The following is a 26,986-nucleotide window of genomic DNA, read 5'->3' as shown; positions in this document are numbered from 1 at the left end:
TGCTGTTGGTGGCAGCAGCAGCAGGTGGCAGGCCCTCAGGGTGCTCATGGGCCACAGCAGGCAGGGCTCCCCACCAGTGCATGACTTTGACTGAGTCCTAGGATCTGCACCTGGCAGCACATAGCCATCCTGGCCCAACCTGCTGGTGCGTGCATTTGAACCAGACTGGGTTAGCTCTGTGCCAGCATGTGGATCTTCCAGTACTGCAGGCAGGAGCCATGTGCCATCAGGCTGGAGTGGGCCAGCTCTGTGTCTCCATGTGGGGCTTCTAGCACTGCAATGGGGAGCTGCACATGGAGGCATGGAGCCGGCCCAGCCTGATGGCACGTGATTCCCTGCAGGTCCTGATCCACGCACCATCAGGCCAGGCAGTCTCCATGCTGCCATGTGCAGCTCTTGGTTCTCCTTCCAGGAGCTTTCCATCACTGGACCAGCTGAGCCAGGCCAGGCCAGGCCTTTGCTGTCATGTACAGTTCCCAGGACTCAGCTAGTACCATGCAGTGCTGCAGGGCTCTGCCTGCTGTGGGCCATGGGCACCCTGAGAGCTCTCCACCTGCTGCTGCTGCTGTTGCTGCCAGTGGCAGGAGCTGTGTGCCATGCGGGGGGAGGGGGGCATGTGACAGGGAGGCCCATACTAGCACACAAACCCCACATACACCCACAAACTTCACCCTGTACTTTGCCTACAAATTTCAGACCCACCCACATACATTCCCTGCACCCACCCACATGCATGTGCACCATGGGGCCAGCTGGGTTGGCTCTGTAGCAACAGGTGGGGCTCCCAGCACTGCATCCAGGAGCACATGCTACCAAGCTGGGCTAGGCTGCCTTCAAATGGGGCTCCTGGTACTGCAGGCAGGAGCCCCCTTCCCCACTCACCAGCTCTCCAGTCACATACCATCATGCTCAATGCTGTTGTACAATAGCTAAATTTTCCATAGACCACACTTTCACTAGTCATGTGAGCATTTCCTATAGATCTTTGAATTATATGAGAAAATTAGAATGTTGTTAAGACAGCACTGGCCTTTGGATAAGTTCTTTTTAAGGCTTTTCTTTTCCTTATGGCTTTCCTGGTCCTGTCACAGCTCTGCTTCTTCTAATGCTCCTTATTCAAATGTGGCACATGTCTGTACAGGATTTTCAATTGGTTTAATTCAATGAAGCTATGCAAATCTATATCAGATGAAGACATGGTCCTTTAAATTTTCACTTTAAGCTCATCTAATTTACAGAAGGTTAGAGACATCTATGGCTATCAATGAAATATGACTGGTTGGACTGAAAACCTAAATTTGATTATCTGATAAATATATGTTTTAGAAGTTTCAGCTGACAAACCTCTTGCAAAGAAAAGAATTCAACAGCAGAGGGCTATCCTATCTCAGTTTTGCTCCCATTTGTGCCACTTCCTCTATCATCCTGAAGAATACAGCCCATATGACCCCATAGTTTTTTGTTCCTCGCATCTTGTTCTGGCAGAGTCTGTGTATTCTGCAGTGCTTTTTCTTCTTTTTCCCCCTTGGGAAATTTGTCTGTTTTTGTCATCTATCCTCCTCTGCTAACACCTGCATGTAAAATTCATTTAATTGTTTTAGCAATTCAGTGCCTTTCTCTTCTGTCAATAAACTTACTCATGTGATCTCCTTAACTCTTCTATCTATATTACTGACCTTTTGTTCTTTTATGTACCAGGAAAAAAGTTATTTATCTTAATCTTCCTTTTGAGCTTCTTGCATTTGTTTCTCAGGTTCAGCTGCATTCTACTATACAAAATGTTCTTTTGCCCTTGATTATTTTGTTTGCTGCTTGGCTCATGTCCACTGGTCAGGCTTGTAGCTCCTAGTTAAGATGTTGTTAAATGGCAAATGTTACCCTTGGGCTTTTATCCTAAAAACACTCTCCATGTCCCCTGTGTGTCTTTTCCTAGTAACTTTTTTTATTCTGGTGCTAGTCAGTTGCAAATTTCCACCTTAGATGGCTGTGAGTACATTTTTTTTTTTTTTCTGATTAAAACAAACAGGGACAATGAGCAAAATTTAATTTCAGAAATAACCTGGATCACCTTCCTTGACTTTTCTTTGCAGGGGTGATTTTTGACCTACTATCTAAAATGCACATTGAAAGCTTCATTTTCAACCATAGGAATAAATTAATATGTGAATAAAAATAAGAATGTCTTACTGTTAAACCATTTGTGACAGGCAGCCATTTGAGTGATACCTAATTTTCTTCCAGGCAGACTAACTTGCTTTGTTACAGATAGATTTTGTCTGAAAGTGCAACTTTAACAGGAATGGAAAAAACACTAACTGTTCTCAAAGGTCTGTGAAATATAAAGAGGCATTCTTCATGCTACATAGCATACAGAAAGCAACATTTAAAAGTGTAATGACTGGTATACTGAGCTACTCTTCAGTGGTGACACGTAGGGGGTGCACGTGCACCTGTGGTGCATGCCCTGACGGCCAACATTCCCTGCTTAGGTGATTGGGGGGGAGGCAGGCGGGAGCACTGATGCCCCCCTGAGAGTGCTGCCTACTGGTCGGGGTGTGGGGGCACCAGGAGACACGCTGCTGGCACTTCCAGGTGTGCCCCTGGCCCTTCTGGGTGCAGTGCTGGAATTTACGGGTCAGCACACGCAACTGTAGGGACCCCCCCTCACAGTTGCTGACTGGCCACTCAGGAAGCACCAGTTGCCTATGCTACTTGGGACAAACCGTAGCATCTGGAGACTTTTTTATAATGGGTAAGATATTTGGAAAAAAAACACCACTTTTTCTCTTGGTGAAAAGATGATTTTCATCATGATTTGCTCTTAAACTATTCATGGAATCATTTATTTTGCTAATTTTTGGTATTAATCTCTTTCACTAACAATTAGGTATAAAGGAGCATAATATTGGAAGGGACCTTCCAGGTCACAGGGTCTGTCTTGCTGTTGCCACACTATATATAGTTTATACATTTGCATCTTAAAACTAATTAGGTCATCTACCTCAACTGCTCCTGTTGTAAGGCTGTTCCAGATCCTAACTTCTCTAACAACTAATTACCTTCTGAAAATGTTTTACTACTTACAGACATGGGTGGGGGAGAACCCAATAATTTACTTTCAACTTGGCGTGCCCTCACATCAAGTACAGCCACATGCCCAGGTTGAATCAGCTATTGGATAAAAGCACCAAAAAGCCCTGCTGAAGCATCTGATGTATACAGCTGCTGCAGAGTTGGGTTGAACTAACACATGCTGCTGCTTCTGGTAAAAATGCATTTTTTTTTTTTTTCTTATCCTATAAAAGCCTCTCGCCATTTTGAAGTGCACACACTGGGACTTTGGAGCACTGCAGGCCCTGTGTACCTTCCTGGACAGGATACAGGCTGCCTCTGCCAGTCCTGTCATCTAGCCAGAGCTGCTGCTTGGCCACAAGTGGGTGTTGTAAAAGGCTGCAGCCTGCTGCACCTACCCCAGCCCTGACATTTCCTGAAGGCTGCTGCCTGGCTGTCCCTGGCAGCAGGCCCAGCACCTGCTGCCTGCTACTGCTCACCCCCAGCACTGTCACTGCCACCCAATGCTGGAGCTGTCTGGATGCGCTGGCTGTGGCAGCAGTGCCACCTTGGAGGGCTGTGAGGGACCACCAGTGGCCTTTGAGCAGGCCAAAGTCTTGAATTCTGGGAAATGTGCATCATGAGTGCTGCCTGCCAAGCCAGCACTAGCATGCATGAAAGTGCCCTGGTAGTTGCCAACTGCCTGGAGGACCACTGAATGGAAGCTCCTGTGTCTATAGTAGGGTTGACCTGAGTGGGGTGGGCAGGTGCTGGGGTGTGCATCCCATCCAGGGCCCTGATGCACTGGGGGAACCCCAGTGCTTGGAACCCTGTGACCACCACCTTGGGGTTGTGGATACGGAGGACCGTGTCTGCCAGTATGTTCTGGAGGGCAACACATGTCTCCAGGATGGCCTCCCCAGTGGTGGCCTTACCTACCCTGAAAAGGTGCCCCATACAGAGTAGGCTTCTAAGAGTGGCCAACTTCACCAGTGTCAGGGCCAGGCAGGTGTTGGCAGGGAGTGCCCTGCACATCTCAGTGTCCTGGCACTCAAGGTGGGGCCAGAGCTGGTGCAGCAGATCATCAAAGGTCATTCTGAAGACATCGACCCACTGCTTGTTGTCCCAGTCACGTTATACAACATGCTGCCATCAGTCCTACCTAGTGCGGTGGGCCTGGAGATCCAGGAAGGTAATGGCAACCCCTGCAGTGGTGTCTTGGAGCCTCTGGTTGTTGTGGCTGGCAGCAGCAACTGTGTGGTGGTGGGGGCCCTGGGTGGGCCTGGGGGTGGCCATTGTCTAGGTGGTTGCTGTGGGTGAGGGAGCTGGGTGGACCAAGGTGACCATGAGCCAGGTGCTGGTGATGGCAGCAGGACAGCCTCAGTGGCCATGAGGATCAGGGGACTGTTCTTGGGTGCCTGGGCCAAGGGCTGGGGCAGCCATGACTCAGAAGAGCAGAGCTGATGTGCTGGCTGTGTCCCTGCCATGCTGCTTTCTTCATCACAGGAAGTGTCTGTCCAGAGGTCACAGTGTGGAGCTCTGTTTTCAAGATGAGTGCAAAGTGTTGTCAGCTAGGTTTGGCTCCAACATGGCTGTGTGTGGCTGGAGCTTCCCCCAGTGGCCACAGGAGGATGTGGCAGACTGGAAGGAACTGGTACTAACTTTAGTGCCAGTTGTCTGCACATTCATAGATGTTAGGGTTGGAAGGGACCTCAATAGATCATCGAGTCTGACCTCCTGCATAGGCAGCAAACAGTGCTGGGTCTAGATGACCCCAGCTAGATGCATATCCAACCTCCTCTTGAAGACCCCCAGGGTAGGGGAAAGCACCACCTCCCTTGGGAGCCCGTTCCAGACCTTGGCCACTCGAACTGTGAAGAAGTTCCTCCTAATGTCTAGTCTAAATCTGTTCTCTGCTAGCTTGTGGCCATTATTTCTTGTAACCCCCAGGGGCGCCTTGGTGAATAAAACCTCACCAATTCCCTTCTGTCCTCCCGTGATGAACTTATAGGCAGACACAAGGTCGCCTCCCAACCTTCTCTTGTGGAGGCTGAAGAGGTCCAGGTGCCCCAGTCTCTTCTCATAGGGCTTGGTCTGCAGGCCCTTAACCATATGAGTGGCCCTTCTCTGGACCCTCTCCAGGTTATCCGCATCCCTCTTGAAGTGCGGTGTCCAGAATTGCACGCAGTACTCCAAGTGCGGTCTGACCAGCGCCCGATAGAGGGGAAGTATCACCTCCTTGGACCTATTCGTCATGCATCTGCTGATCCACGATAAAGTGCCATTGGCTTTTCTGATGGCTTCGTCACACTGCCGACTCATGTTCATCTTGGAGTCCACTAGGACTCCAAGATCCCTTTCCACTTCTGTGCCACCCAGCAGGTCATTCCCTAGGCTGTAGGTGTGCTGGACATTTTTCCTCCCTAGGTGCAGCACTTTGCATTTCTCCTTGTTGAACTGCATTCTGTTGTTTTCTGCCCATATGTCCAACCTGTCCAGATCTGCTTGTAGTTGTTCCCTGCCCTCTGGTGTGTCCACTTCTCCCCACAGTTTTGTGTCATCCGCAAACTTGGACAGAGTACACTTCACTCCCTCGTCCAAGTCACTGATGAAGACATTGAAGAGTATCGGTCCAAGGACCGAGCTCTGCGGGACCCCACTGCTCACACCCTTCCAGCTTGAAACCGACCCATCCACCATGACTGTCTGGGTGCGACCCTCTAGCCAATTCGCCACCCACCGGACTGCGTAGTCATCCAAGTCACAGCCTCTTAACTTGTTCACCAGTATGGGATGGGATACCATATCGAAGGCCTTCCTGAAGTCTAAGTATACGATATCCAACCCTCTTCCTGTGTCCAGGCGTTTCGTAACCTGATCATAAAAAGAGACTAGATTGGTCAGGAACGATCTGCCTGCTATGAACCCGTGCTGGTTTCCCCTCAGCATAATTTGTCCTGCCAGGCTCTCTCATATGTGATCCTTGATAATTTTTTCAAAGACTTTGCCAAGGATGGAGGTGAGACTGACTGGCCTATAGTTGCCCGGGTCCTCCTTCCTCCCCTTCTTGAAAATGGGGACCACATTGGCCCTTTTCCAGTCCTCCGGGACTTGGCCTGTGCGCCACGAGCGTTCAAATATTCCTGCCAGTGGTTGTACAATGATGTCGGCCAGTGCCTTCAGTACCCTTGGATGGAGCTCATCTGGGCCTGCCGACTTAAAGGCATCCAGTTCTTCCAAGAGACTCTGCACCACCTCAGGGTCTACACATGGTAGTCTAGCACCTTGCTGCTGCCTCTCTACAACCCCAGTGAGAGACTTGTCGTGCCCCTCTCTTAGGAACACTGAGGCAAAGAACTTGTTGAGGAGTTCAGCCTTGTCCCCCCCTGTCCATCACCAATTGCTTCTGCCCATTTAGCAGGGGTCCTATTCCTCCCTGGGCCTTCCTTTTACTCCCTATATATCTAAAGAACAATTTCTTGTTGTCCTTTACTTGGGTTGCCATCCTCAGCTCCATGGTAGCTTTGGCCTGCCTAACTGCCTCCCTACAAGCACGAGCAGAGGAGGTATATTCATCTTTGGTGATCTCTCCCTGTTTCCACTTTTTATGTGCTCCCCTTTTGGCCCTTAGGCTGCCCTGGATTTCTCTGGCCAGCCAAGGAAGCCTCCTGGCCCCTTTCCCTCTTTTTCCTTGCATCAGGATCATCTCCCTTTGTGCCCGAAGGATCATGTCCTTAAGGCACAGCCACCCTTCTAGGGCTCCCATCACTTCAAAACTCGTACTCTGCAGTGTGTCCTTGACTAATCGCCTGAGTTCATTGAAATCAACTTTCCTAAAGTCTAGCACTTTCACCCTACTAGTTACCTTACCCACTCGACGTCTTATGAAGAATTATATTGTTAGGTGATCACTATCCCCCAGATGGCTACCAATCTGTAGGTCCCCTACCATATCATCCCCCATTGCCAATACCAGATCCAGTAAGGCATTCCTTCTAGTGGGACCGTGTACTTCCTGTGTCAGGTGGAGGTCCTGTACACAGGTTAGAAACCTGCGTGAACGGTGGGACTTTGCCGTCTGCATCTCCCAGCAGATGTCTGGGTAGTTTAGGTCCCCCATGACTACCACCTCCTTAGCTTTTATGGTCTCTGAGAGCTGCCTCAGGAGCCCCGAATCTAGTTCTTCCCCCTGGTGTGGGGGTCTGTAGCAGACCCCTACCACCAAATCCCTTTCTCCTTGCCTCCCATGTAACCTAACCCACAATCCTTCTACTTCCTCATCCTTTGATTTCGTCTTGTTGAGGGTCGGTGTATATTGCTTATTGACATAGAGTGCAACCCCACCCCCTTTCTTCCCCACCCTGTCCTTTCTGTACAGCCTAGAACCCTCAATATGTACCGCCCAGTCGTGGGACGAATCCCACCAGGTTTCTGTTAGCCCTACTAAGTCATAGGTGTTTTCTGCAAGCAGGAGCACTAGTTCATCCTGCTTGTTCCCCATGCTCCTAGCATTAGTATATAGGCACTTGAGCCCTGTGACTGGTGCCTTTGCTGCCCCCCTGCTCTGAATCCCAAGGGTCCCCTTATTTCTTACCTTCTTGTTGCTTACCTGTGCTGTACTGCTGGCCGCCCCATGGCTTGCATGTTCCCAATGTTCTCTTTCTTCAGGCTGGGCTGTCCTTATGGGTGCCACATGGTTTGGTGGTCCACAGCTTCCCCTGGCCTCATCTTCCCTTCCCCCCGACGAGCCTAGTTTAAAGCCTGCTGGAGGAGATCCGCCAACCTAGAAGAAAACACACGCTTGCCTTTGGGGGACAGGTGAAGCCCATCCCAACTGAGCATGTCCCTCGTCGTGATGTGCAGGTCGTTGTCCAGGAAGCCGAAGCCTTCCTCGAGACGCCACTGCCGAAACCGCCAGTTGGTCTCTCTGATGCAGTTCTCATGCCGTCTTCCGCATCCGTTCACTGGTAGGATGGAAGAGAATACCACCTGTGCACCGAACTCCCTCAGCACGCCACCCAGAGCACTATAGTCCGCCATCAGGTGATCGGTTCTCCTGGCCGCATCATTAGTACCCACATGGACTAGGACCATGGGGTAATAATTGGTGGGCTTGATCCTGGCCTGGATTACTTCCATCACATCCTGAATCTTTGCTCCGGGCAGGCAGTAGACCTCTTGTGTTGAGGGGTCCTGGCGACAGATAGACCCTTCCGTACCTCTCAGGATGGAGCCGCCTATGACGAGCACTCGTCGCCGCCTCCTCCTCTGGGTCTGCTTGGATCTCTTGACCTGTTTGGAGCATGGAGAGTGTGGTGTTGCCTCCTGCCCAAGGGTTTCCTTCTCTCCTTCCATCTCCTGCAGGGTCGCCAGGGCCTCGTACCTGTTCTCCAGATGGACTGGAGGAACCGGTACCTGTTCGCTGCGAGCAGCTCCGGTCCTGGATGTGACCGTTTGCCACTCTGCTGTGGAGGGCACTCCCCGGGATGCTTCTTCCTTAGGTGCCTGGTCCTGCAGGGAAAAGAAATAGCCGTCAATTTCATCCTCCACCTCCCTGATACCCCTCAGCCTGCTAACCTCCTCCTGGGGATCCCCTGCAGGCCAGGAGGTAGGGGGACATCAGCTCCCCCATGGGCTCAGTTTGGGTGGAGGCCTCAGACCAGCCCCGGGTAGGCTTGGCCCCTTGGGCAGAGGCCCTAGCAGCACTTCTCGTCAACACCATTGTATAAGCTGCTGTTTGTAGATCTGTGTGGTGTCTACGCCCTACCCTTACAGGAGTCTCTCTCCTGGCCCTTCCTGCGCGCCCGCCTGTGTGAACGCCTGCGCAAACACCGGCGTGCTCTTACAGAGCGCGCCTGTTTGTGCGCTCTGTTCACACTGCGCGGCTAGGGAGCGCTGCTCCCTACCGGCTCAGCTATATGGGACCCGGGGGGCTTCCCCTCCGGATCCGGCTCAGCTGTGCCAGGTCCCTCCACCCCATTTACCTTAGGGGGATCAGCTGTTGCTGCCTCCACTGCTGATTCCTCTGCTGCTGCTGCCGCCACCGCCTCTGGTCAGCAAGTTAGTAAGGGGGCACACGTGCGTGCGGGACACACGTGTGCCTGGATCCTCTCCTTCCCACTGCTGGTTCCTGAGTGTATACATGTAGACACTTGCCAAAAATCCGTTACTGCACATTAGGTTAATGCACAGTAACTTTAATCACGATTACTTGTATATGTAGAGGTGCCCTTTTGAGAACAAAATTTATTCATGGCCAGGACTTATTTATTCGTGTGCTAACCATACTTTTTAGTTCTAATAGTTCATCTGTCTCCCTGTTAGATCTGTGTTTATAGAGAGGAATCCTAGCCCCTCAGCTTGTTAGGAAAGTGAAAGCCAGGTTTCCTCTCATAAGCCTCTTGTTAGATAGGCTCTCTATTTCCCTGATCTTTTTTCTTTGACAAAAATGATCTGTCTGCATTGTTCTAGATAAGGACTCAGCGTCCTGTATAATGCCATGTATGCTTCCTTATTTCTCCCCCAAATACTCCATGAAACATTGCTCTTACTTTGTTATGGCTGCATTACGTTGGTGGTACAGACCTCATTATAGGATTTTTAATATACCTTGGTCTTTCTCCTCCTCTATCAATTACTATTGATAAGTCTCTTGCTAGAGAAATCCATGGTCCTGAAGTGCAATCTTGCAGTTTTTGCTATTATCCTGTTTCTGCTAATCTTGCCCTGAAGTCAGGTATTCATTTAGTTTTGGAGCCATACTTAGAGTATCTTTAATTTCCAGCCATCTTCACTACACTTCCCTTTCCTTGTTTGTCTTATTTATGAGGGTAGAGATCCTTTTATTCTTTGTCTTAATATCATTTGTAAAGTCTAAATCATCTTGATTTTTGGTAATTCTTACTTTATCCCTAGACCTTGACTCCCAAGGATTTCTTTGCTTTTCAAGCTCTTTTTCCCATTGGAGGCTTTCTACTTCTGTCAAATATCCTTTTTGATGTGGCTATTCAACTTATAAGGTCCTTCCTTCCACACTTTTACTACATGGCTGGGATGGATATTCTAGATAGAATTTTAAGGCAAAGATCCAAAATCGAAATCATTATCATTTCTAAACCCTTGAGCTAGTTAATTTCACTACCTGGTTCCCTTATTTCTCAGTTTGGCCTTTTGAAATCTAAAAACCTTAGGTACAGATCTATGTTTCTATTTAATTTAAACTAAGCTTCTGATCACTCAGTCTAAGGTAATTTTCTGTGGCCAGCTAGTTTTCATTGTCCTTATTGCTTACCAATAATAAGCCAAGACTAGAATATACTCTGGTTAGGTCAGTGACTATTTGGTGAAGTCTCTCAGCTGAATCATTCAGGAATAACTGGCCACAACCTTTATTAGAAACACCTTATTATGCATGCTATTGTGAAGATTTAAAATTCAGACTATTTTGATTGGGCTCACAGGGGTTCCCTCCTCTTGACTGATGGGGAGTTGTTCTGTTTCTGCTCCTTGATTAGATGAGTCCGATCCTTAGAATCAGGTTTCTAACTCAAGTAGCCATGACTAAGAATTCAGGATTGAGTTTTCTTGAATATTCTGCAGTATATAAAATTCACTCTTTTGATGAGCACTCCTATCAACAAATTCATTTGAATTCTATGGTTCATAGGGTTATTTAAGAGCTAGTTATAATTTATTTGCTATAATATTCACTGAAAGTGAAGACAAAAAATCAGGTGCCTGGGGCAGTGAACACTGTTTTTAAATAATACTCCATTGCACTGCATCAAGATTACTAAAAAGATTTCTCTCTTAATCAATATAAATCATTCATAATATCATGGCTTCCAAACTGACCACACCTTATCATAGTCAGGGTGGCTAGGATCTGGAACTAACTTCCAAGGGAAGTGGTGCTCCTACCCTGGGGTTCTTCAAAAGGAGGCTAGATAATCACCTGGCTGGGGTCGTTTGACCCCAGCTTTCTTTCTTTCCTGCCCATGGCAGGGGGTCGGACTTGATGATCTGCTCAGGTCCCTTCTGACCCTACCAATTATGAAATTTAAAGCATAGTTCTACTTTGAAAACTGGCTTTGTTTAAAATAAGCAAAAAACCCCATCATGTTTCTTATTTGTTGTGATCCACTTATTTCAATATCAAACAGATACAGTTTATTGAATGGTTCTCCCCCTCCCCTACAAGTTCCAGTCTTGCAATCTCAAATTGAGATCTGAAAGTGTATTTCTGTTCTTTCTGACATATGCATCTGCCACAGGAATAAATATCAAGCCAGCCAAATGTGTCTGGGACCTGAAGGAAACAGTATATTTATAGTGGTGTAATTTTTAGGTTGGTTTTGTATACCGATCAGATACTTTGTATACATTGGAGCAGGCAGATTATAAATTTTCCCGGCTACCTGCATGCAGTAGGTGGCTATGACAACGCCTTGCTACTTGGCAGGAGAGTGCATAATAACTTGTATTGAGCAAATGTCTATCCAAGGGATAAGTTGCAAGCACTTTAACTTACAGTGCTGTAGTTTCACTGCTATTTCCCATGGGATAATGCACCAGATTCAAGGAAAGCACACTGGCATAAAGGTGTATGTCTTGTATCTTCTCCTTGCTTACCCAACATAAAGGTTGATTACAATGATGTAAATGTCCAGGTTCTGTGTTACTCATTTGCAGTACAGTTGTCCTCTATTTATGTCCTCAGGTTCAACCATGCAATCTCACTGGTGGCTATACAGTGGAACAGTTGTAAATGAACAATTAATTTGAACATTAATTTGATGGTGCACAAGCCATAAAAGCAGTCAGTTGTTCTTAAATAGTAGCATCAGCTCTGAAGAAGTGGCTGAAATCTTCCTATGACTTCTGTTTAACTGAAGGTACCAATATGACTCAAACTAATATATAGAGGGGCACATGGCAGAGTGGCAAAGGTATCTTACTGCAACTTCAGAGGTGTGAGTTCAAGTCCTGATCTGTACTTATGCCAAAGGTAGCCCCCATTTGATCAAGATGTACATGTACCTGATCATTTGGGCTGGGAGTCAAAGGTGGCCAGGTATGACACTGGCCATGTAATTTACTCACGTGCCTACAGAAATTGGAGTACCTTATCTACACCAGCTCAGTGGGCTTTTAGGCTCTAATGGACCTTTGACCTTGATCACATTATCATAGAAAAGAAGGGCTAGAAGGGACTTCAAGCAGTCATGGCAGGCAAAGCACCCTATACAAGAGTTTGTCTAACATATTCCTAATAACCTGTCATAACTACAAGGCACATTTGCACAAAAACACCAAGAACATCCTAACTTTCCACAAGTAAAGCACTGTCAGTGAATTGCTGCTGAGCTAGACTCAAGTGATCCAAAGAAGAGAACCATGCCTCCCACCACAAAGGAAGACAAAAACCCTAACAATCCATGCCAATCTATGGGGTAAAATCGCTTCCTGATCCTGAATGTGGCCATTAGGCTGACCCTGAACAGAAGGACAAGACCCCTGGGACAGGGAACCTCTGGTTTCTAGTTCTAGAGGGAGTATCAGTGCACCACAGTCAAAAACCCCAGCCTTGGCTGCAGGCAACACCCAATACTTCTAAGGAAGGTAGAAAAAGCCCCCTGATACCAATAACAACTAAAGGGAAAAAAATTTAAAGAGCACAAGTGATAACTTAGATCATCTTCTCTTTGACAACTTTTTTTTTTAAACCACACCTACACTTTAATATTTTGGGGATTTTTTTTATTTTATCAAAGGTCTTGTTTTCATGGCAAACATTTGTCAGGTAAAGATGTTCTGTGTTTATTATTGCTGCTATCTTCATAATCTTTGCCACAGGTATAATGTGTTCTGTCCCACACCTGTTCTGCTGAGGACAGCAGACTGAAAAATGACAGTGTAATCCAGGAGCCCACAGTCTGGTTGTCCTGATGTTCCTATTCTTTTTCTGCCTAGTCAAGCCAGAAAAATATGACTGGTTTGAAAGATTAAAAAGTAGTATATTATGGCACTGCTTTTCACAAGAGCCCACTGGTGATTAGAGTGGTTGATATTTTTTCTGTGCAAAAGGTTGTCATGAGAACAGAAAAGAGCACAGTGTGCATCATTTCTTGTAGCCAGTCTGAATGCTCATGTTTTGTTGACTTCCTCAGATTCAGTAATGAAGATGAGTGTATGAGCTACCACTGGAACAAACTAAGTGTTTAGTGGATAGTCCAAGGCAGCTCTGTTTCAATTGGGTTTCTAGTCCTTTGTAATTGTTGTTTAGTTCTTACAGGGTGGTCAATCGAGAAGTTCTGCTATTGGATCCCTTCACTCAGTAATCAAGGCAGTCTGTAAAGAGGAATCTTCATTCTTCAGCAATGCTAACATGTTCATTGACATGCCCAGAATAACAGAACTCTTGGAGGAGGATATGGCAAAATACAGCATTCCCAAAAGACTCAAGTAAGAGAAAGATCAATAATAAATTGCATACATGCACATTTACTGACATTTTTGCATCTTCAATGGAAATATTGAAATAGCAACTTCATTTGAACTAGTTGGCACTGCAATTCTGAAATGACTGATGCACATTTTATTGCTAAGATATAATTATGGAAACAAGTAAGTCAGGTTACTTTTTGTATCCCTGTAAATAATCATAAATAGGATATTCTTGTCTCAGAGATGGCATATTTATTGGAAGATCATAGAATATTTAATATTAAAAACATTTTTAGATAGAAGCGTATGACTTGGCATAGTTCCACTTTTTTGTGAACTTTAGTATTATTTTATGGTGACATATTAAGGCTTTGGGAATACAATCAGAGAAAGATGCATTTTTTTCCTCCTATTTTGGTGTCATAAAAATGTTTGGCTACCTTACTGTACTCCACGTTAGTAAAATAAGTTGTCCATTCCCTGCTATTATCTTCGTTCTCATCCCTATGTATCTGAATAGGCTTCAGCAATATTTGACTAGCTTTCCTCTAGTCATCATCATTACTAGTTTTGGGAATTAACCATAAAATGTTAACAAGATGTTATTAGATTGCTCTGTTGGCAGCCATGAGGGGGTGTTGACCTACATATAAACCCACAGGCCACCCTCTTACAATTCTATTATCTGTCCAGGAAGGTAATGCTGAGACTGCCTGGTAATACCCCACCACCCATGTAGATGTGCAGTGTCTGGTGCCAGTCTTTATTACAACTGAACTGAGGTTGAAATATTACATGCATACAGGGCCAAGAACAGACAGTTTTCCCCAAACATCAATGATGCAACTGCACTTTTCTGGGGCACAGTTCTTTCCCTGGACTCCTCTTGACCTCATGTTGCCATAAACTTTTTCTTATAGAGACCTATGCAAGGAGTGGGCTACATTGGCTTTGTCTATATTTCTGCTGCAGAACCTCAAAGCACCAGTAAGGGTGTGAAGAGCCCCAACCCACCCACTCATGCCCTCAGGCATATTCCAAGCTCAGCAGTAACCTGATATGACTGCTCTGTACTCCCCTTCTAGTGCCCACTATCAAGCCTGCTGGAGACTAGGGGCTTAGGCAGAGGGAATGAGCCTAGAGCCACCCTCCCTGGTGTATTTCCAATTTTGAGTGAGACTACAGACAGGTCTGGAAAGGGTGTACTTGAGTGCTGGGTCCTATTGGCATAGTGGCTATAAAAAAGCCCAGTATGATAGTACTGCTATGAAATGTCCTGGAAACACCTATTCTTGTTGGTGCTCGCAACTCTACTTTGAAGTAGGGCTGTACAAAGCTTCAGTCCCTGATTCGATTCGGCGGAGATTTGGCCCAATTCACTGGCCAAATCTCTGAATCCAAACTGAATCAGAGGACCCTTTAATCTCCAGTCCACTTCTGGGTCCACTGGGAAGTGTAGAGGGGCCCCCCTGTGCCATCCTGGCCCAGCAACTGGTGCTGCCTGAGTCTGGGGGGGGGCACCCAGGGTCCCCCTGCAGCCAATTGCTGAGCTGGGGGTGGTACAGGGGGGCCCCCAGCATATTCCCCGGCGGACCTGTAAATGGACTGGAAGTACTTCCGGTCCACTTCTGGGTTTGCTGCTGAGCATGTGGGGGGGCCCCCGTGCACTCCTGTAGGATGCTCCATGTGCCCCAGTAAGCTGCGCTGGTACCTCGAGGTATGTAGAAAAAAACTTTTAAAGCTGTTTTTTTGTCTGACTCACTTATTCTCTGAATTGGCATCGAATCTTCAGATACAGATTCAGCCGAATCGAATCAGGGACAGTGATCCCAATCAACAAATTGAATCACTGCCCCCGATTCGGGCTGAATGCAAATCTGAATTGAATAGGGCCCCCTTTGCACACCCTTACTAGCAAGTAGATACTGTTACATTTTACATATAGAATAAGGCAAAAGGAAAGTATGCCTAAAATCATATAACAAGTCAGTCTGATTCTCAGTGGCCCTTCCTTCTGTACACTAATCATTGAACTTATGGCTTCTAGCCTTATGCCCCAAAACACTGGACAGCATGCTAAATATCCATGTTTGTTTAGGATTAACAAATGTTATGTGCTGTGTAAATACTGTTATACTTGTCTAGTCCCCTTGGAGCCTATGTTTAATTTTTCTGCAGTTACCATGTCTTTTTAAAAATGGATTACCTTCTTAAAGACAGAATTATGGTGTGATATTGGCAAAGGACGGTGAGCTAGAAAATCCTTAGTCATTATGATATTTCTGACTTGCACTTACTGGTTTTAGGCAGGTCCTTTTAGCTTTCTGAAGTCCATTCTTCATGGTGAAATGCAGATGATAATACTCATGTGCTTCACAGAGGTGTTCTAACATTATATTTCTACTGTATGATAAATATGAAATATTTCCAAATCAGCTGCTAGCAAAGATGCCTGATAAAAGCAAAACACAGATATATAGGGACTGCTATATAGGGACTGTTCCTGCAAAGAGTATCTATCTCCCTGTGCCTGCTGAAATCTCTCTGGGAAGGACTGGGACCATATTTTGGAATGAGATTCTAAAGGACAAATATCCATAATTAAAACTTGTTTATCATGTGTTCTTAGGTAGTGAGAACACGTTTTTCAGTTAAGTAGTTGAAACGGATTGAATAAAAAAAAAAAAAAAAAAAAAAATTAAGCACCATTCAGTTCAATGTTACAGCTGCAGCTCTCTGCAGCTTTCTGAAATAGAGTCCTTGCTATCTTTCTTTATAAAGAGAGAGCCAAGTTACATAAGAAATCAAGCTGCTGATTAGATTCACAAGTCACCTTCTCTTGTATATCTGGTCTCCCGTATCTTAAAGAGCTTTTGAATTGCATGACATTTTATAGCAGTGCTTGTTTCTTCAGCAGTCACTTTATTTATGTGTACTTTGCATGTTGTTTCACTCTGAAGTGGTAACATACAGAGATTTTCAGATATGGGCAGATTATAAAGTATTTTAACTAAGAGACATGGGACTGAAAGGTGCCTGTTGGCCCATGGAGTCTAGGCCCAAAGCTCTTTGAGTCCTGATGGCCTTTGATTTTAAGTAGAAGTTTTGGGTTCTCAACAACTCATAGCAAACTCTGGATAAACAAATTTAATATACCCATTAAGTAGTAATAACAGTACACTTGGGGCCTAGACTCATGACATGTTTTCACTGGTATAATCCCCTTTATGTCGCTATAAACAAAGTGCGGCCATGCAATCTATGGAGGCTTAACTAATTTAAATTAGGTGGAAAATTAATCTCAGAAAAATCAGGATTAAAACTGTATCAGTGTGTATGTTGTGTATTCACAGGTTTCTGGGGTTAATACTTTGTTATAGGCAGATATGAGCTATTACTTGTTTTCCCTTCTGGTTTAGGCACTTTAATAGTGCCTACTGTGAGCAAATACCCTGGAATACCTGCTCCTCTTTAATTCCAGTATAATTGACACTGGTATAAATGTGTTGTGTGTCCAGGCCCTGAGAACTGAAGCTTTGCAGTAACTCGCAGGGTAGGACCTTATGTTGAAGTACATTGACATTTTGTCACTGAACAAATCACCCACTCGAATAATCTCTTTTAAATGTGTTTTCCCCCCACCCCCCATCTCTCCCTTCCTGCCCTCACAGCTCCATTTTGCTTGCAGCTTTATCAAGAAATTTTGCAGTCGACTAATGGGGCTTTGCTGCGGACCTTCCTGAAGCCCTTGCTACATGGAAAGATACTCTACACTTCCAACATTAAAAAGGTCAATCTGGTGATGGAAAAGGTAAGCACATGCTTTCTGATTATGTTACCTTAACTGAGTTTTTGTTACAAAAATTAGTTGTAGAGTTAGATCTAAAAACTCCTCTAATGTAGTGAGCATTTATGTTCCTTGTTGGCCTTTACAATTAAGAGCTGTTTTTTGAATCCTGCTGCTTCCTCTTTACTTGGATTATCCACGGTTAATTGTAATTACTGTTACACAAGTGCTACCATGGTTTTCCCAGCCAGCGTGGACAAAGTCTAATTGTGCTACTTGGTATACCAAGAGTAGGATTCATGTGTTAGGTCTGTGAGAATAGGGAAGTATTTAATTTGGATTCAGCTGATTTGGAGGACAGTGATTTGATTCAGAGATTTGGGTCACTGTCCCGAATTGATTTGGCCGAACCTGCTTCGAAAGATTCAGCGCTGATTCAGAGAGATTCGGTGATTGGCCATAGATTGTAACGGGGAATTACTGAAATACCTATTACTTTGTCATTTTGTGGCATATTTGAATGAAAACAGCAGGGATGGTAGCCCCTTTTGAGGTCATGAAACCTGCCAAGTTTCAAGGAGAAGGATGCAAGGGTTTCTGTGAATCTACACCTCAAACTGTTCAAAGCTAAACTTGTGTCACGTGTGTGTGTGTGTGTGTGTGTGTGTGTGTGTGTGAAGGTGCAGCAGGATGAAAACAGCAGGTATGGTAGCCTGTAACAGGGGGCCTTCCTGGTGCTGGTTAGATCTCTGCCTGCCCACCTGTTTCTGGGCCAACAGCCTGTCCCCTTTTTTCCTGCCACACTTTGATGGAAAACTGATTCAGATGTTTCCCAGGCAGGAGGCTGTCCATTTAGGTGTCCTGGGGTGACATCCATTCCACAGCTCCGTACCTCCCTTAACACCATTGCCCATGCCTCACACATTGCATTCTTCACCCCTTCCAGTTGTGGTCCCCTCTCTGGGACCTTTGGCTCCCCCTTAAGCCCTAGCCCTGCCTTCAGGTCAGTCGGAATCCTGAGTTTCTTGCTCTGGGCCTTCCCTTATGGTGGGCCCCTGGCACTTTGACCCCGCTTTGGGTCCTGGCCCCAGTATGCACCAGTCAAGGGTACCTCTGATGTCTTCTATTAGACCAACTAAATAGTTGGAGACATATATCTTAGCAGGCTTTTGGGTTTAAAAACTCTTTGTCAGGCTGAGGAAGCATCTGCAGTTAGTGTGTGCGCTCTTCCTGTGTGGAATGAATAGTAAAGAAGCCAGAGGCTGGGCTGCAGGTAAGAAAGCCAGTCAGTAAAAATGTAAATTGAGGCATCAGGGAGTGAGAGAGAGGCTGGGGGGAGGGGAAGGGGACTGTAGCAGCCAAGTAAAAATGGAGAGGTACCTGGGGAGTCAGATATCAGGCAGGTTATAGTGTGTCATAAATCCAGTGTCTATACTGAGTCCATGAGTTTGTTGTTTCCAGGAGGCTGATGAAGTGAAGTTCATAGCCTCGTCTGTGAAAAGTGGTTTGTAAATTCAAACAACCACCGAACTTCGCTAACCGGTGAAGCACCGAAGCATCACCACAAACCAACTTCCTACAGTCCAAAACACACTGAATGGATCCAGACCATGCCATGATAAGAAACACAAAACATGCCAACATATTGCCAGTACCCCCACAATTACTACACCCCACAACAGAACCATCACTACTTCTAGATCTTATAACTACACATCCTGAAATGTTATATATCTCATCTAGTGCACCAAATGCCCTGATGGAAAACAACTGTGCACCAGAATGAATGCACATTGGAAATCTATTACAGACAAGAATGCCCAACTAGACTGAGGTGGGACTTGATGATCTGTTGAGGTCCCTTCCAACCCGAGTATCTATCAAACTACCTGTGGGGGCACATTTCTCACAAGAAAGCCACTCTGTCTCCAATCCTCAAAGGGAATTTGCAAAGCACTTTTCACAGATGAGCCTATGAACTGAACTGCACTGCATCAGCCTTGTAGATTTTAAAAAAAACTCATGGACTTAATACAGACATTAGATTTATGACAACACCTGACTCCCCAGGCACCTTTCCACTTTTACCTGCTACTTGCCCCTTCTCCCCCCATTCCCAGCCTGTCCCTCACCCCCTGACACCTCAATTTACATTTTCAGTAACTAGCTTTCTTGCCTGCATACCAGCCTTTGGCTTCATCACTATTCAGTCCATCCAGGAAGAGCAGGGGGCCTTCCCAGTGTGGGTGAGATCTTGGTCCGCCCACCTGTTTCTGGGCCAACCGCCCGCCCCTCTTTTTTCATGCCACGCCTTGATGGAAAACCAATTCAGATGTTTCCCAGGGAAAGGAGGCTGCCCATTTAGACCCCTGATATCTAGGGGTAACATCCGTTCTGCAGCTTCATACCTCCCTTAAAACTGTGGCCCATGCCTCGCAGACTGCATCCCAGGCAGCTAAGCTCACCTGGAGCCTTGCAACTCCACTGCAACCAGCAAGCTTCTCAAAGATCTTATAGGTCTGGGCTTTCCCCAGCCAGGACTGTGCATGCGTGTGGTGGCTGGAGGTATAAGGCCTACTTGGCTTTTACCAGGGAAGTTTGTGGTCCTGGCAGTTTTGGGGGGTTCCTATGCTCTGGCAGTCCCACCAGGCCTCCCGACCCTGGCAGGATACAGTTTTAGGTTATGCCCAGGACCTGGAGCCTCTTCCTTCCCCATAGCCCTAGTCCAGGGGTGGGCAATTATTTCGGGTGGAGGGCTGCTTACTGAGTTTTGGCAAGCCATCAAGGGCTGCATGACAGGCAGCCAGGGGCAGATAAATATTAATTTTCTAAATTTTTCAGGGCCCCCACGGTCTGGATGGAATAGCCTGGCAGGCCACATCTGGCCCACGGGCTGCATTTTGCCCACCCCTGCCCTAGTCCATACCTCCAAGTTCATCCTGGCATGGGAGCTCAGCAGGGAGATTGTTCTTCCCCTGATAGCTGGTGATGCAGTGGGTACCACCTCTAGCTCTGAGAGTGGGGCATTAAATGGTTTTAAAAAAATTTTAAAAGGAAATAGGTGCAGATAGAGTGAGGAGGGTGGTACTTGCTCTGTATGCAGGTGGAACTTGGTGAACCCTAGCAGCAGGAGGTTCACCTAGGATCCAAGGAGGTGTGGTAGGGTGTTGCAACATCCCCAACAATGCAAACACCATCTCTCTTGGAACACTGGTTGGTGAACAGGACAGGTGTTCCTGGGCAACTGTAGCCAGATCCTGCCACATCTGGCTGCAGCTTGCCCAATAGGCCAAGGGGTCACAGTCCAGCGGCTCCATGTCCTCGATGAGATAAATAGCCACCAAGTCTCCACACTACTTGCCCGAGGCTGGGGTCTGGTGCCTCTGGATCCCACCATTGAAGCCATGCCCTTGGCCCACATTGGCAGTGGCTGTCATGGAGGAGACTGGCTGGTGCTGGGAGTGTTGGCACGGGAAAGTGGATCCCCCTCTTTCACATCCCCCCCCCCCCACCTCTGCCCTTCTGCCTCCCTGACTCTGTTCACCAGCACCCCCGTCCAGTGATCCAGGATTTTACAGGCACACAATCCCCTTCACCCTCGGGTCATACATGGCTGCCAGCATGTGGACCATACTGGTCTGCAACAGATCCAGCTGTTTTTTGATGCCCTCCTTGAGCTGCTTCACCAGTGCCTGCACCTCTGGTGACAGCAGCTTGCTCCAGCCAGGAACATTGATCCCCTGGAACTTCATTTCTCAAACTCCTTCATTACAGGGATCACCTGGCTAAGGAGGACATAGCCAGTGCTGAGGGTCTTGGTGGCCTTGAGGAGCAGCTTGAGGAGCACTAAGATCTCGGAGATGATCTCCCACTCTGTTTTGTTAAGGGGGAAGCTGATCCCAATCTCCCCAAGCAAGGTCATCTCATGGATGGCCTTCTGTTGCTCAATCAGTCTTTTTAGTGTCAAGTATGTAGAATTCCACCAAGTCTCCACATTGTGCATGATTTTGTGCTGTGGGATGCTCAGCTCTGCCTGTTTATCTTGTAGCATCTTGCCCCCCTGTGTACTCAGGTAGAAGTAGCCCACCACCTTATGGCATCTTGAAATAAGCTGGCTGGTCATGATGGCACCGTCACCGGCAGCCCTGTCACCCTACAAGCCATCCCTGACAATGAGGTGGAACTTGTGTGCCACACAGTGGATGCCAACAAAGCTGGCATCATGGAGGACCACCTTGACCATATCGGCCCCATTGTTGGTAACCATGAACCTGCAGATGAGCTCGCCCTGCCCAATGAGCCACCCCTGAACCATGCGGTTCATGGCCACTTTGATCTCCATTGCCATGGGGGACTCATTCATCACCTACACTTGAAGGAGAGCCCACTGACAGACTGACTGATCACACCAGTGCTCTATGAGGGAGAGGTAGGCATGATCCAGATGTCCGAGGTGAAGTGCAAGGCCACCTGTGGACCTGTCTTGTGCAGCTGCTCCCTCAAGTACTCTCTGCATGCCTCATACAGGGAGGGCACCATCGTCCTGCTAAAGGTGGTACATGCAGGCACTTAGTAGGATGGGGCCACGAGTGCCATGAGCCACCTGAAACCTTGACGCTCAACTAAGGAGAAGGGCTGGCCATCCAGAGCAAGCATCTTCCCAATGCTCTGGGTGACCTTGCAATGCACCTGCCTTTGTCTGTGGCTTTCCCCCACTGATCCAGGGTGGCCTGCCTCTGCTTCATGGGGACAAGGGCTTTGGAGTGAGAGGTAGACTTCCCTTTGGGCACACTCCCACTGGTGCCAGGCTGAGGAGGAGCAAGGGCAAGGGGGTGCTGCCTCCTGAGATGCAGCAGCATCACTGTGGTGGTGAAGTGTTTCACCTCCTTGCCTCAGCTGATCTGCCTTTGGCAGTGCTGGCAGGTAGCATACCTGGGATCATCTGCCAACTCAAAATGATCCCACACTACACTCTCCCCCCGACTTCTGGGTTGCGGGTAGGGATCCTGCCTTATCCCCCTTCTCAGCAGGCAGAGGCACAACATCAGGGGAAGGAGCCACCTGTTCCTACAACCTTTTACGAAGTGCCTTCCAGAAGAGACCTGTCTGTAAGGGAACTTTGAGGGGTGTGGAGCACAAGCTCAGATTCCCCCTCCCTCCCCAGAATTTCCCTGGCTATGGCACTGAGCTCCCCTGGTTCCAGATCTAGCTCCTCCTCTGGTACTGGGAGGCTCATGCTGGGAGCTGAAATTGGGGTACAGGAGACTGTCATGCTGGTGCTGGTGGCTAGTTTTGGTATTAGTGGAGGTGGCGCAGGTGTAGGCATGGGTACTGCTCCCACTTGCTTGCTCCCACTAGCAGCAGAAGCCTCATGGTTGCTAGGGAAGAGGGTGCATCTAAGTTTGGGCAGGGAGAACTTGTAGCTCTCCCTCTACCCCCTCTAGCCCCTCTCCCTTTCCTGCCAGAAGACCAGGCACCTGCCTTTCCAGCATGCTTCATAATGTTTGCTGAGCTGGAAAATCTGTGTGTGTGTCACTTCTTGTCCTCTTGAAGGCTCAGATCAAGTGTAGTATCTTGTATGTGTTTAATATGTGTGTGTGTGTGTGTTTACAGTATCTTCTATCTGCTTACTATATCTTCTGTGTTTACTAGATGGAAGAGACTAGATAGAGAGTCTAGCAAAAGAGTGAAGAGGCTGACTAGGAAGCCAGCTGCTACAGCCAGTACCTTTCACATGCTGTTGTTTCTAGACAAACAGCTCACCAAAGGAACAGAAAGGCTTCACACAGAGCCTTATATGCTGTTTCTATGTCCCTCCCACAGAGCACTGTGATTGGAACGGAACTCAGGGAAAGATCACAGTCACTGGTCAGCTACACATGTCAATATCAGAGCAGTCTTCCCCCCCTTCCCCCACACCTCTTCTCAGTTTCTGTTTCCCCACAAGACCACCTTTTCTGAATCACTGAATCTTTTTCCAAATCTTTTCCAAATCAATTCAGAGCTTCTTATGGGTCTCCCAATTCTATTCAGATTTGTGATTCGGCCGCTGAATCAGGCCAAATCTTCTCCAAATTGAATTGGCAACCAAAGCTTTGCGTACCCCTGTCATGCGTGTCTCAAAGGGAATCAGCTGCTAACTAAAGAGAAATTGAGTAACAAACTCCCATAGGTGGGTCTGAAAATCCAGTACAAATGCCATATGTTGCATTTCTTCCTACTAAACAGAAGTGGGTTAGGTGTGCTCAGTTGTGCATGAGTGACTGAACTAGTGGAGTTGCTCCTTTAGTTCACTAAGACTGAATAAAGGTGCGCATTTCTAGTGGTGGGAAATTTCCACCACTAAAAGTGACTCCAAGAGTAAAAACAGTACAGGTGGTCAGCCTGCAATTGTTTTCTTTCCCTTTCTCCTTGTGCCTTGTTGTGATGGGTGGTCCTGCTCTGGGGAAAGTATGGGGAGGAGCTGCTGCTCCAGTCTTCCCTTTCCCAGGGAGGGTAGAGCAGTGGGGGAAATTCTCTTCCCCCTCCTTACACTAGGGACTGTAGTGTCAGGAGTTGGTGGGGAACAGTGGGCAGCTGCTCCTCCCTTCTCCTGATCTACAGAAGGGGCAGAAGCAGCTATCCCTTGAACCTTCTCCAGATTGGGGTGACCTCAGTCTCCGGAAGGCATGGGAGTTTTCCTCTGGTGTGGGATTACTTCTGGTCCCTGGGAGGAGTTGAGCACTGGGGAGGAGTACAGGTATTTGTTTTCCTTGGAGAGTTTCTCCTGGGAGTGACATCTTCTGGTTGGGAGATGGATTATTTTTGTCCCAGAACACCATTTTTGTACTGGGAGAAACTGTGTGAACCACTTGTATATTCATGGCTTCTACCAGGAGGGCTACAATTCTCCTGGTAGGCATGTAACCCCTGTATGTGGGTGAAGATTAATTTTGTAGACTTTTAGAAGACTGTTGTTGCAAATTTTCCTGCTTATTTTACCATGTATACATGGTTGACTTATTGATACCTGTGTGTGCTTGCATGATCAAAATTTCTTATTATTTCTAAGCTTTTTACCCAGGGTAACCACTATTTGGTTGGCCTTGAATAAGATTATAACTTTTCTCTTTGATAGAAACTAGTTTTTGTACTTCTCTAGACAATAATCCTACTTTAATCCAAGAGAATAATCCTACTTCAGGACAGTAGCTGTTTGGTGCTGCCTCAATAGAAATAATAATAATCAGTTTTCTAAAAAGCTTGAAAGCCAGAGGCAAACATTTGTGTTTCTCTTGCAAGCACAAGATTCTTGCCATGGAATTTTTCTTATTACAGGAATAATAATTTAGATTTATTTAAATGTGAAGCATTACTGCTTGCTAATGGTATACAGAAATTCAATAACTTTTAAATGAGATGGTAACTCTTTTCTATGTAAATGGAATTCAGCATAACATTCTGATTTCTGCCATGGAAAATAAAATGTTAAAAACTGCAGGTAAAATGATAGATATTAGAACTAGTTTGTAACTTCACAGTTTTCTTGTGAATCAAAAAATGGCTTTTTTGGTTTCCTATTTTACAGTTAAGATAAAGAACTGAGTTCAGGAGACAGGCCATTTCTCTTGTGGTCTGGTCTGCTTAGTTGAATATAGTTCATTTTAAAACTTTAGCCAGCTAAAAATAAGCCTCTTTTCTGATTTTTACAGATGCAAAATCTAAAAAGTATCAGTTGTGATAGATGATAAAAACTCTAAAACCCTCAGAGTACAAAATTACATTCTGTATTACAATGACACTGAGAATAATGCATTGAAGACATCTCCACATTATTTTGCCAATTAGTATGCCAAGACCACTATCTTAAAAGGATCCAAGATAAGGCAGATTAATCTATCAGCATATGTTAAATCCTACTATATGTCTTCAAGTGAAATTGAATCTGAGTAGCAGGGTTCTGACTGCCAAGGTACTTTAAATGAGATAATTTTACTTTATGCTTTCTTTTTAAAATTGTCTAAAACTACTTAGGGATTCTAGCAGATGTTTATAACACGTTGACTCTATTAACATAGTTGGACCCAAAACGCATCCATCAGCTCATTCAAGCAGTTGTGAAAATATAAATGCTAGACTTGTGAGATGATTGTAGATGCTTCACTCAAGGTCCTACCATGAATGTAGTCATACCTCTTTCTTCTACATATACTTATCAAATATTGTATTCTGTGACAATTCAGAAAAATGCAAATATAAATGTATCCAATTAATCACAAGTATTCTATATGAGTATTAAGCCCAATCTTACAGCCCTTAAAACTCCCAATGAGGTGCAGGTGTTAGACTGTAGTAATGATGCCTCTTACCTGTGGTTCCTCAGAAAAAGCTAAGTAGAAAATTATAAGCCCAGTGAAGGACAGAAGTAAAATCAATGTTTGAATTTCAGGATAATTATCCTGTATTGGTTCATAGAATTGGGCTATCCTGTTTCAAGTTTGCCTGATACTGGTCTTCTGAAAAGGTACAGAAGATGGGGTTACAGGTTACCTTTAAAACATTCTAAAACCACTTAAAATGGGAGTGTCCAAAGGGTGCTAAGTACTCTCTAAGTGTCTTAAAAGTTATGCCACTTCAGGAGAGTTTTATCTTTGAGCTGTTCTACTTAGATCAAGCTGGGTGGAACAAGGGTATTGTTAGCACAGAGATAAAAAGACAAATTTGAAGTTATTCAGCATGCCAGGATGCATGGTTCCCAGCCTCTCTACCCCTGACAGACTTTTAATCCTCCCAAGCTCTATTGCCCAGGGGGTGATACTGGCCCCAAGCCAATCCACCCCCTGTGAATATGGTCACAGCTCAAATGGCACCACACTGTTGACTCTAAGGGCCCTAGGAGACCTGATCCAGGCCTCTGGACTGGAGGCCAGGCATGCAGTCCTCCCCTCAAAGGTTTAAGACTTTGCCCTACATCTTTTGTCTTCTTCCCTATCTGGGGGAGTGTGTGTATGTGTGGGGGGGGGGGCATGGCTCCCCTCCCTAGCCTCCTGAATTCCTTGTGGGGGCAGGGGAGAAAGGGCTGCAGAACATGGTGAGAGCCTGGGGTCCAGGCTGTTGTCACAGTTAACCTCTGGCAGCAATGTACTGGAGCAGAGCTACTGGGTAGTCAGAGCGTGGTGCCCAGGGAAACGTGCTTGCCTGGGCTTCATACTCTTGCTGTGCTTAACCCCTGGGGCTTCACTGTCCCAGGGATAGAGGGATAGAGTCCTGGGTCCTTGCTACACCCCTGCTCACCAGACCATCTAGTGGCAAGTTACAGTTGTAAAGGTCAGAGACAGTATTAAGCTTTAACCGGTGGCTGCTCTGAAATGAATCTAACTTTAACACTGTCTAACTTCCCATGGTTTTACAACGGTTTAAGGTAACCTGTAATGGCACCGAAAGTCAGCAATTGTGAGGTGGAGATTAATGCTGATCAATTAGTTTATACGTGTAGTAGGTAAATAGCATTATGCTAATTTCACTACATTCAACTATTGTCAATTTTTGGATCACAGTTAAGGACATCAGAAAGCATATGTGTGTTTTTGGATTTCTTATTGGCTTATCAGATGCAAAATTTCTGTCATGCCATGTTATGATTTCATCTGCTTTTAGAATGATGGTTTAAAAAGTGTTATATTAAAAAGATTATAGCTGCATGAGAGAGATTTGTAGGTATGT

The 26,986-nt window shown here is 46.2% G+C and overlaps 1 protein-coding gene across 1 annotated transcript in view; it reads left to right on the top strand.

Annotated features, from left to right (window-relative positions):
• The window catches only part of ABCA13 (ATP binding cassette subfamily A member 13), a 370,934-nt gene that overhangs the window by 110,299 nt on the left and 233,649 nt on the right, over positions 1–26,986 (top strand). The window contains 3 exon segments of the mRNA XM_059729347.1: positions 13,337–13,501; positions 13,503–13,515; positions 17,169–17,308. Coding sequence (XP_059585330.1) covers positions 13,337–13,501; positions 13,503–13,515; positions 17,169–17,308 — 318 coding nt within the window.

Source organism: Alligator mississippiensis, chromosome 5, assembly GCF_030867095.1.
Source record: "Alligator mississippiensis isolate rAllMis1 chromosome 5, rAllMis1, whole genome shotgun sequence".
Taxonomy (NCBI): Eukaryota; Metazoa; Chordata; order Crocodylia; family Alligatoridae; genus Alligator; species Alligator mississippiensis.
Note: the sequence above shows the minus strand (reverse complement) of the source record. Positions and strands in the feature narration are given on the sequence as shown.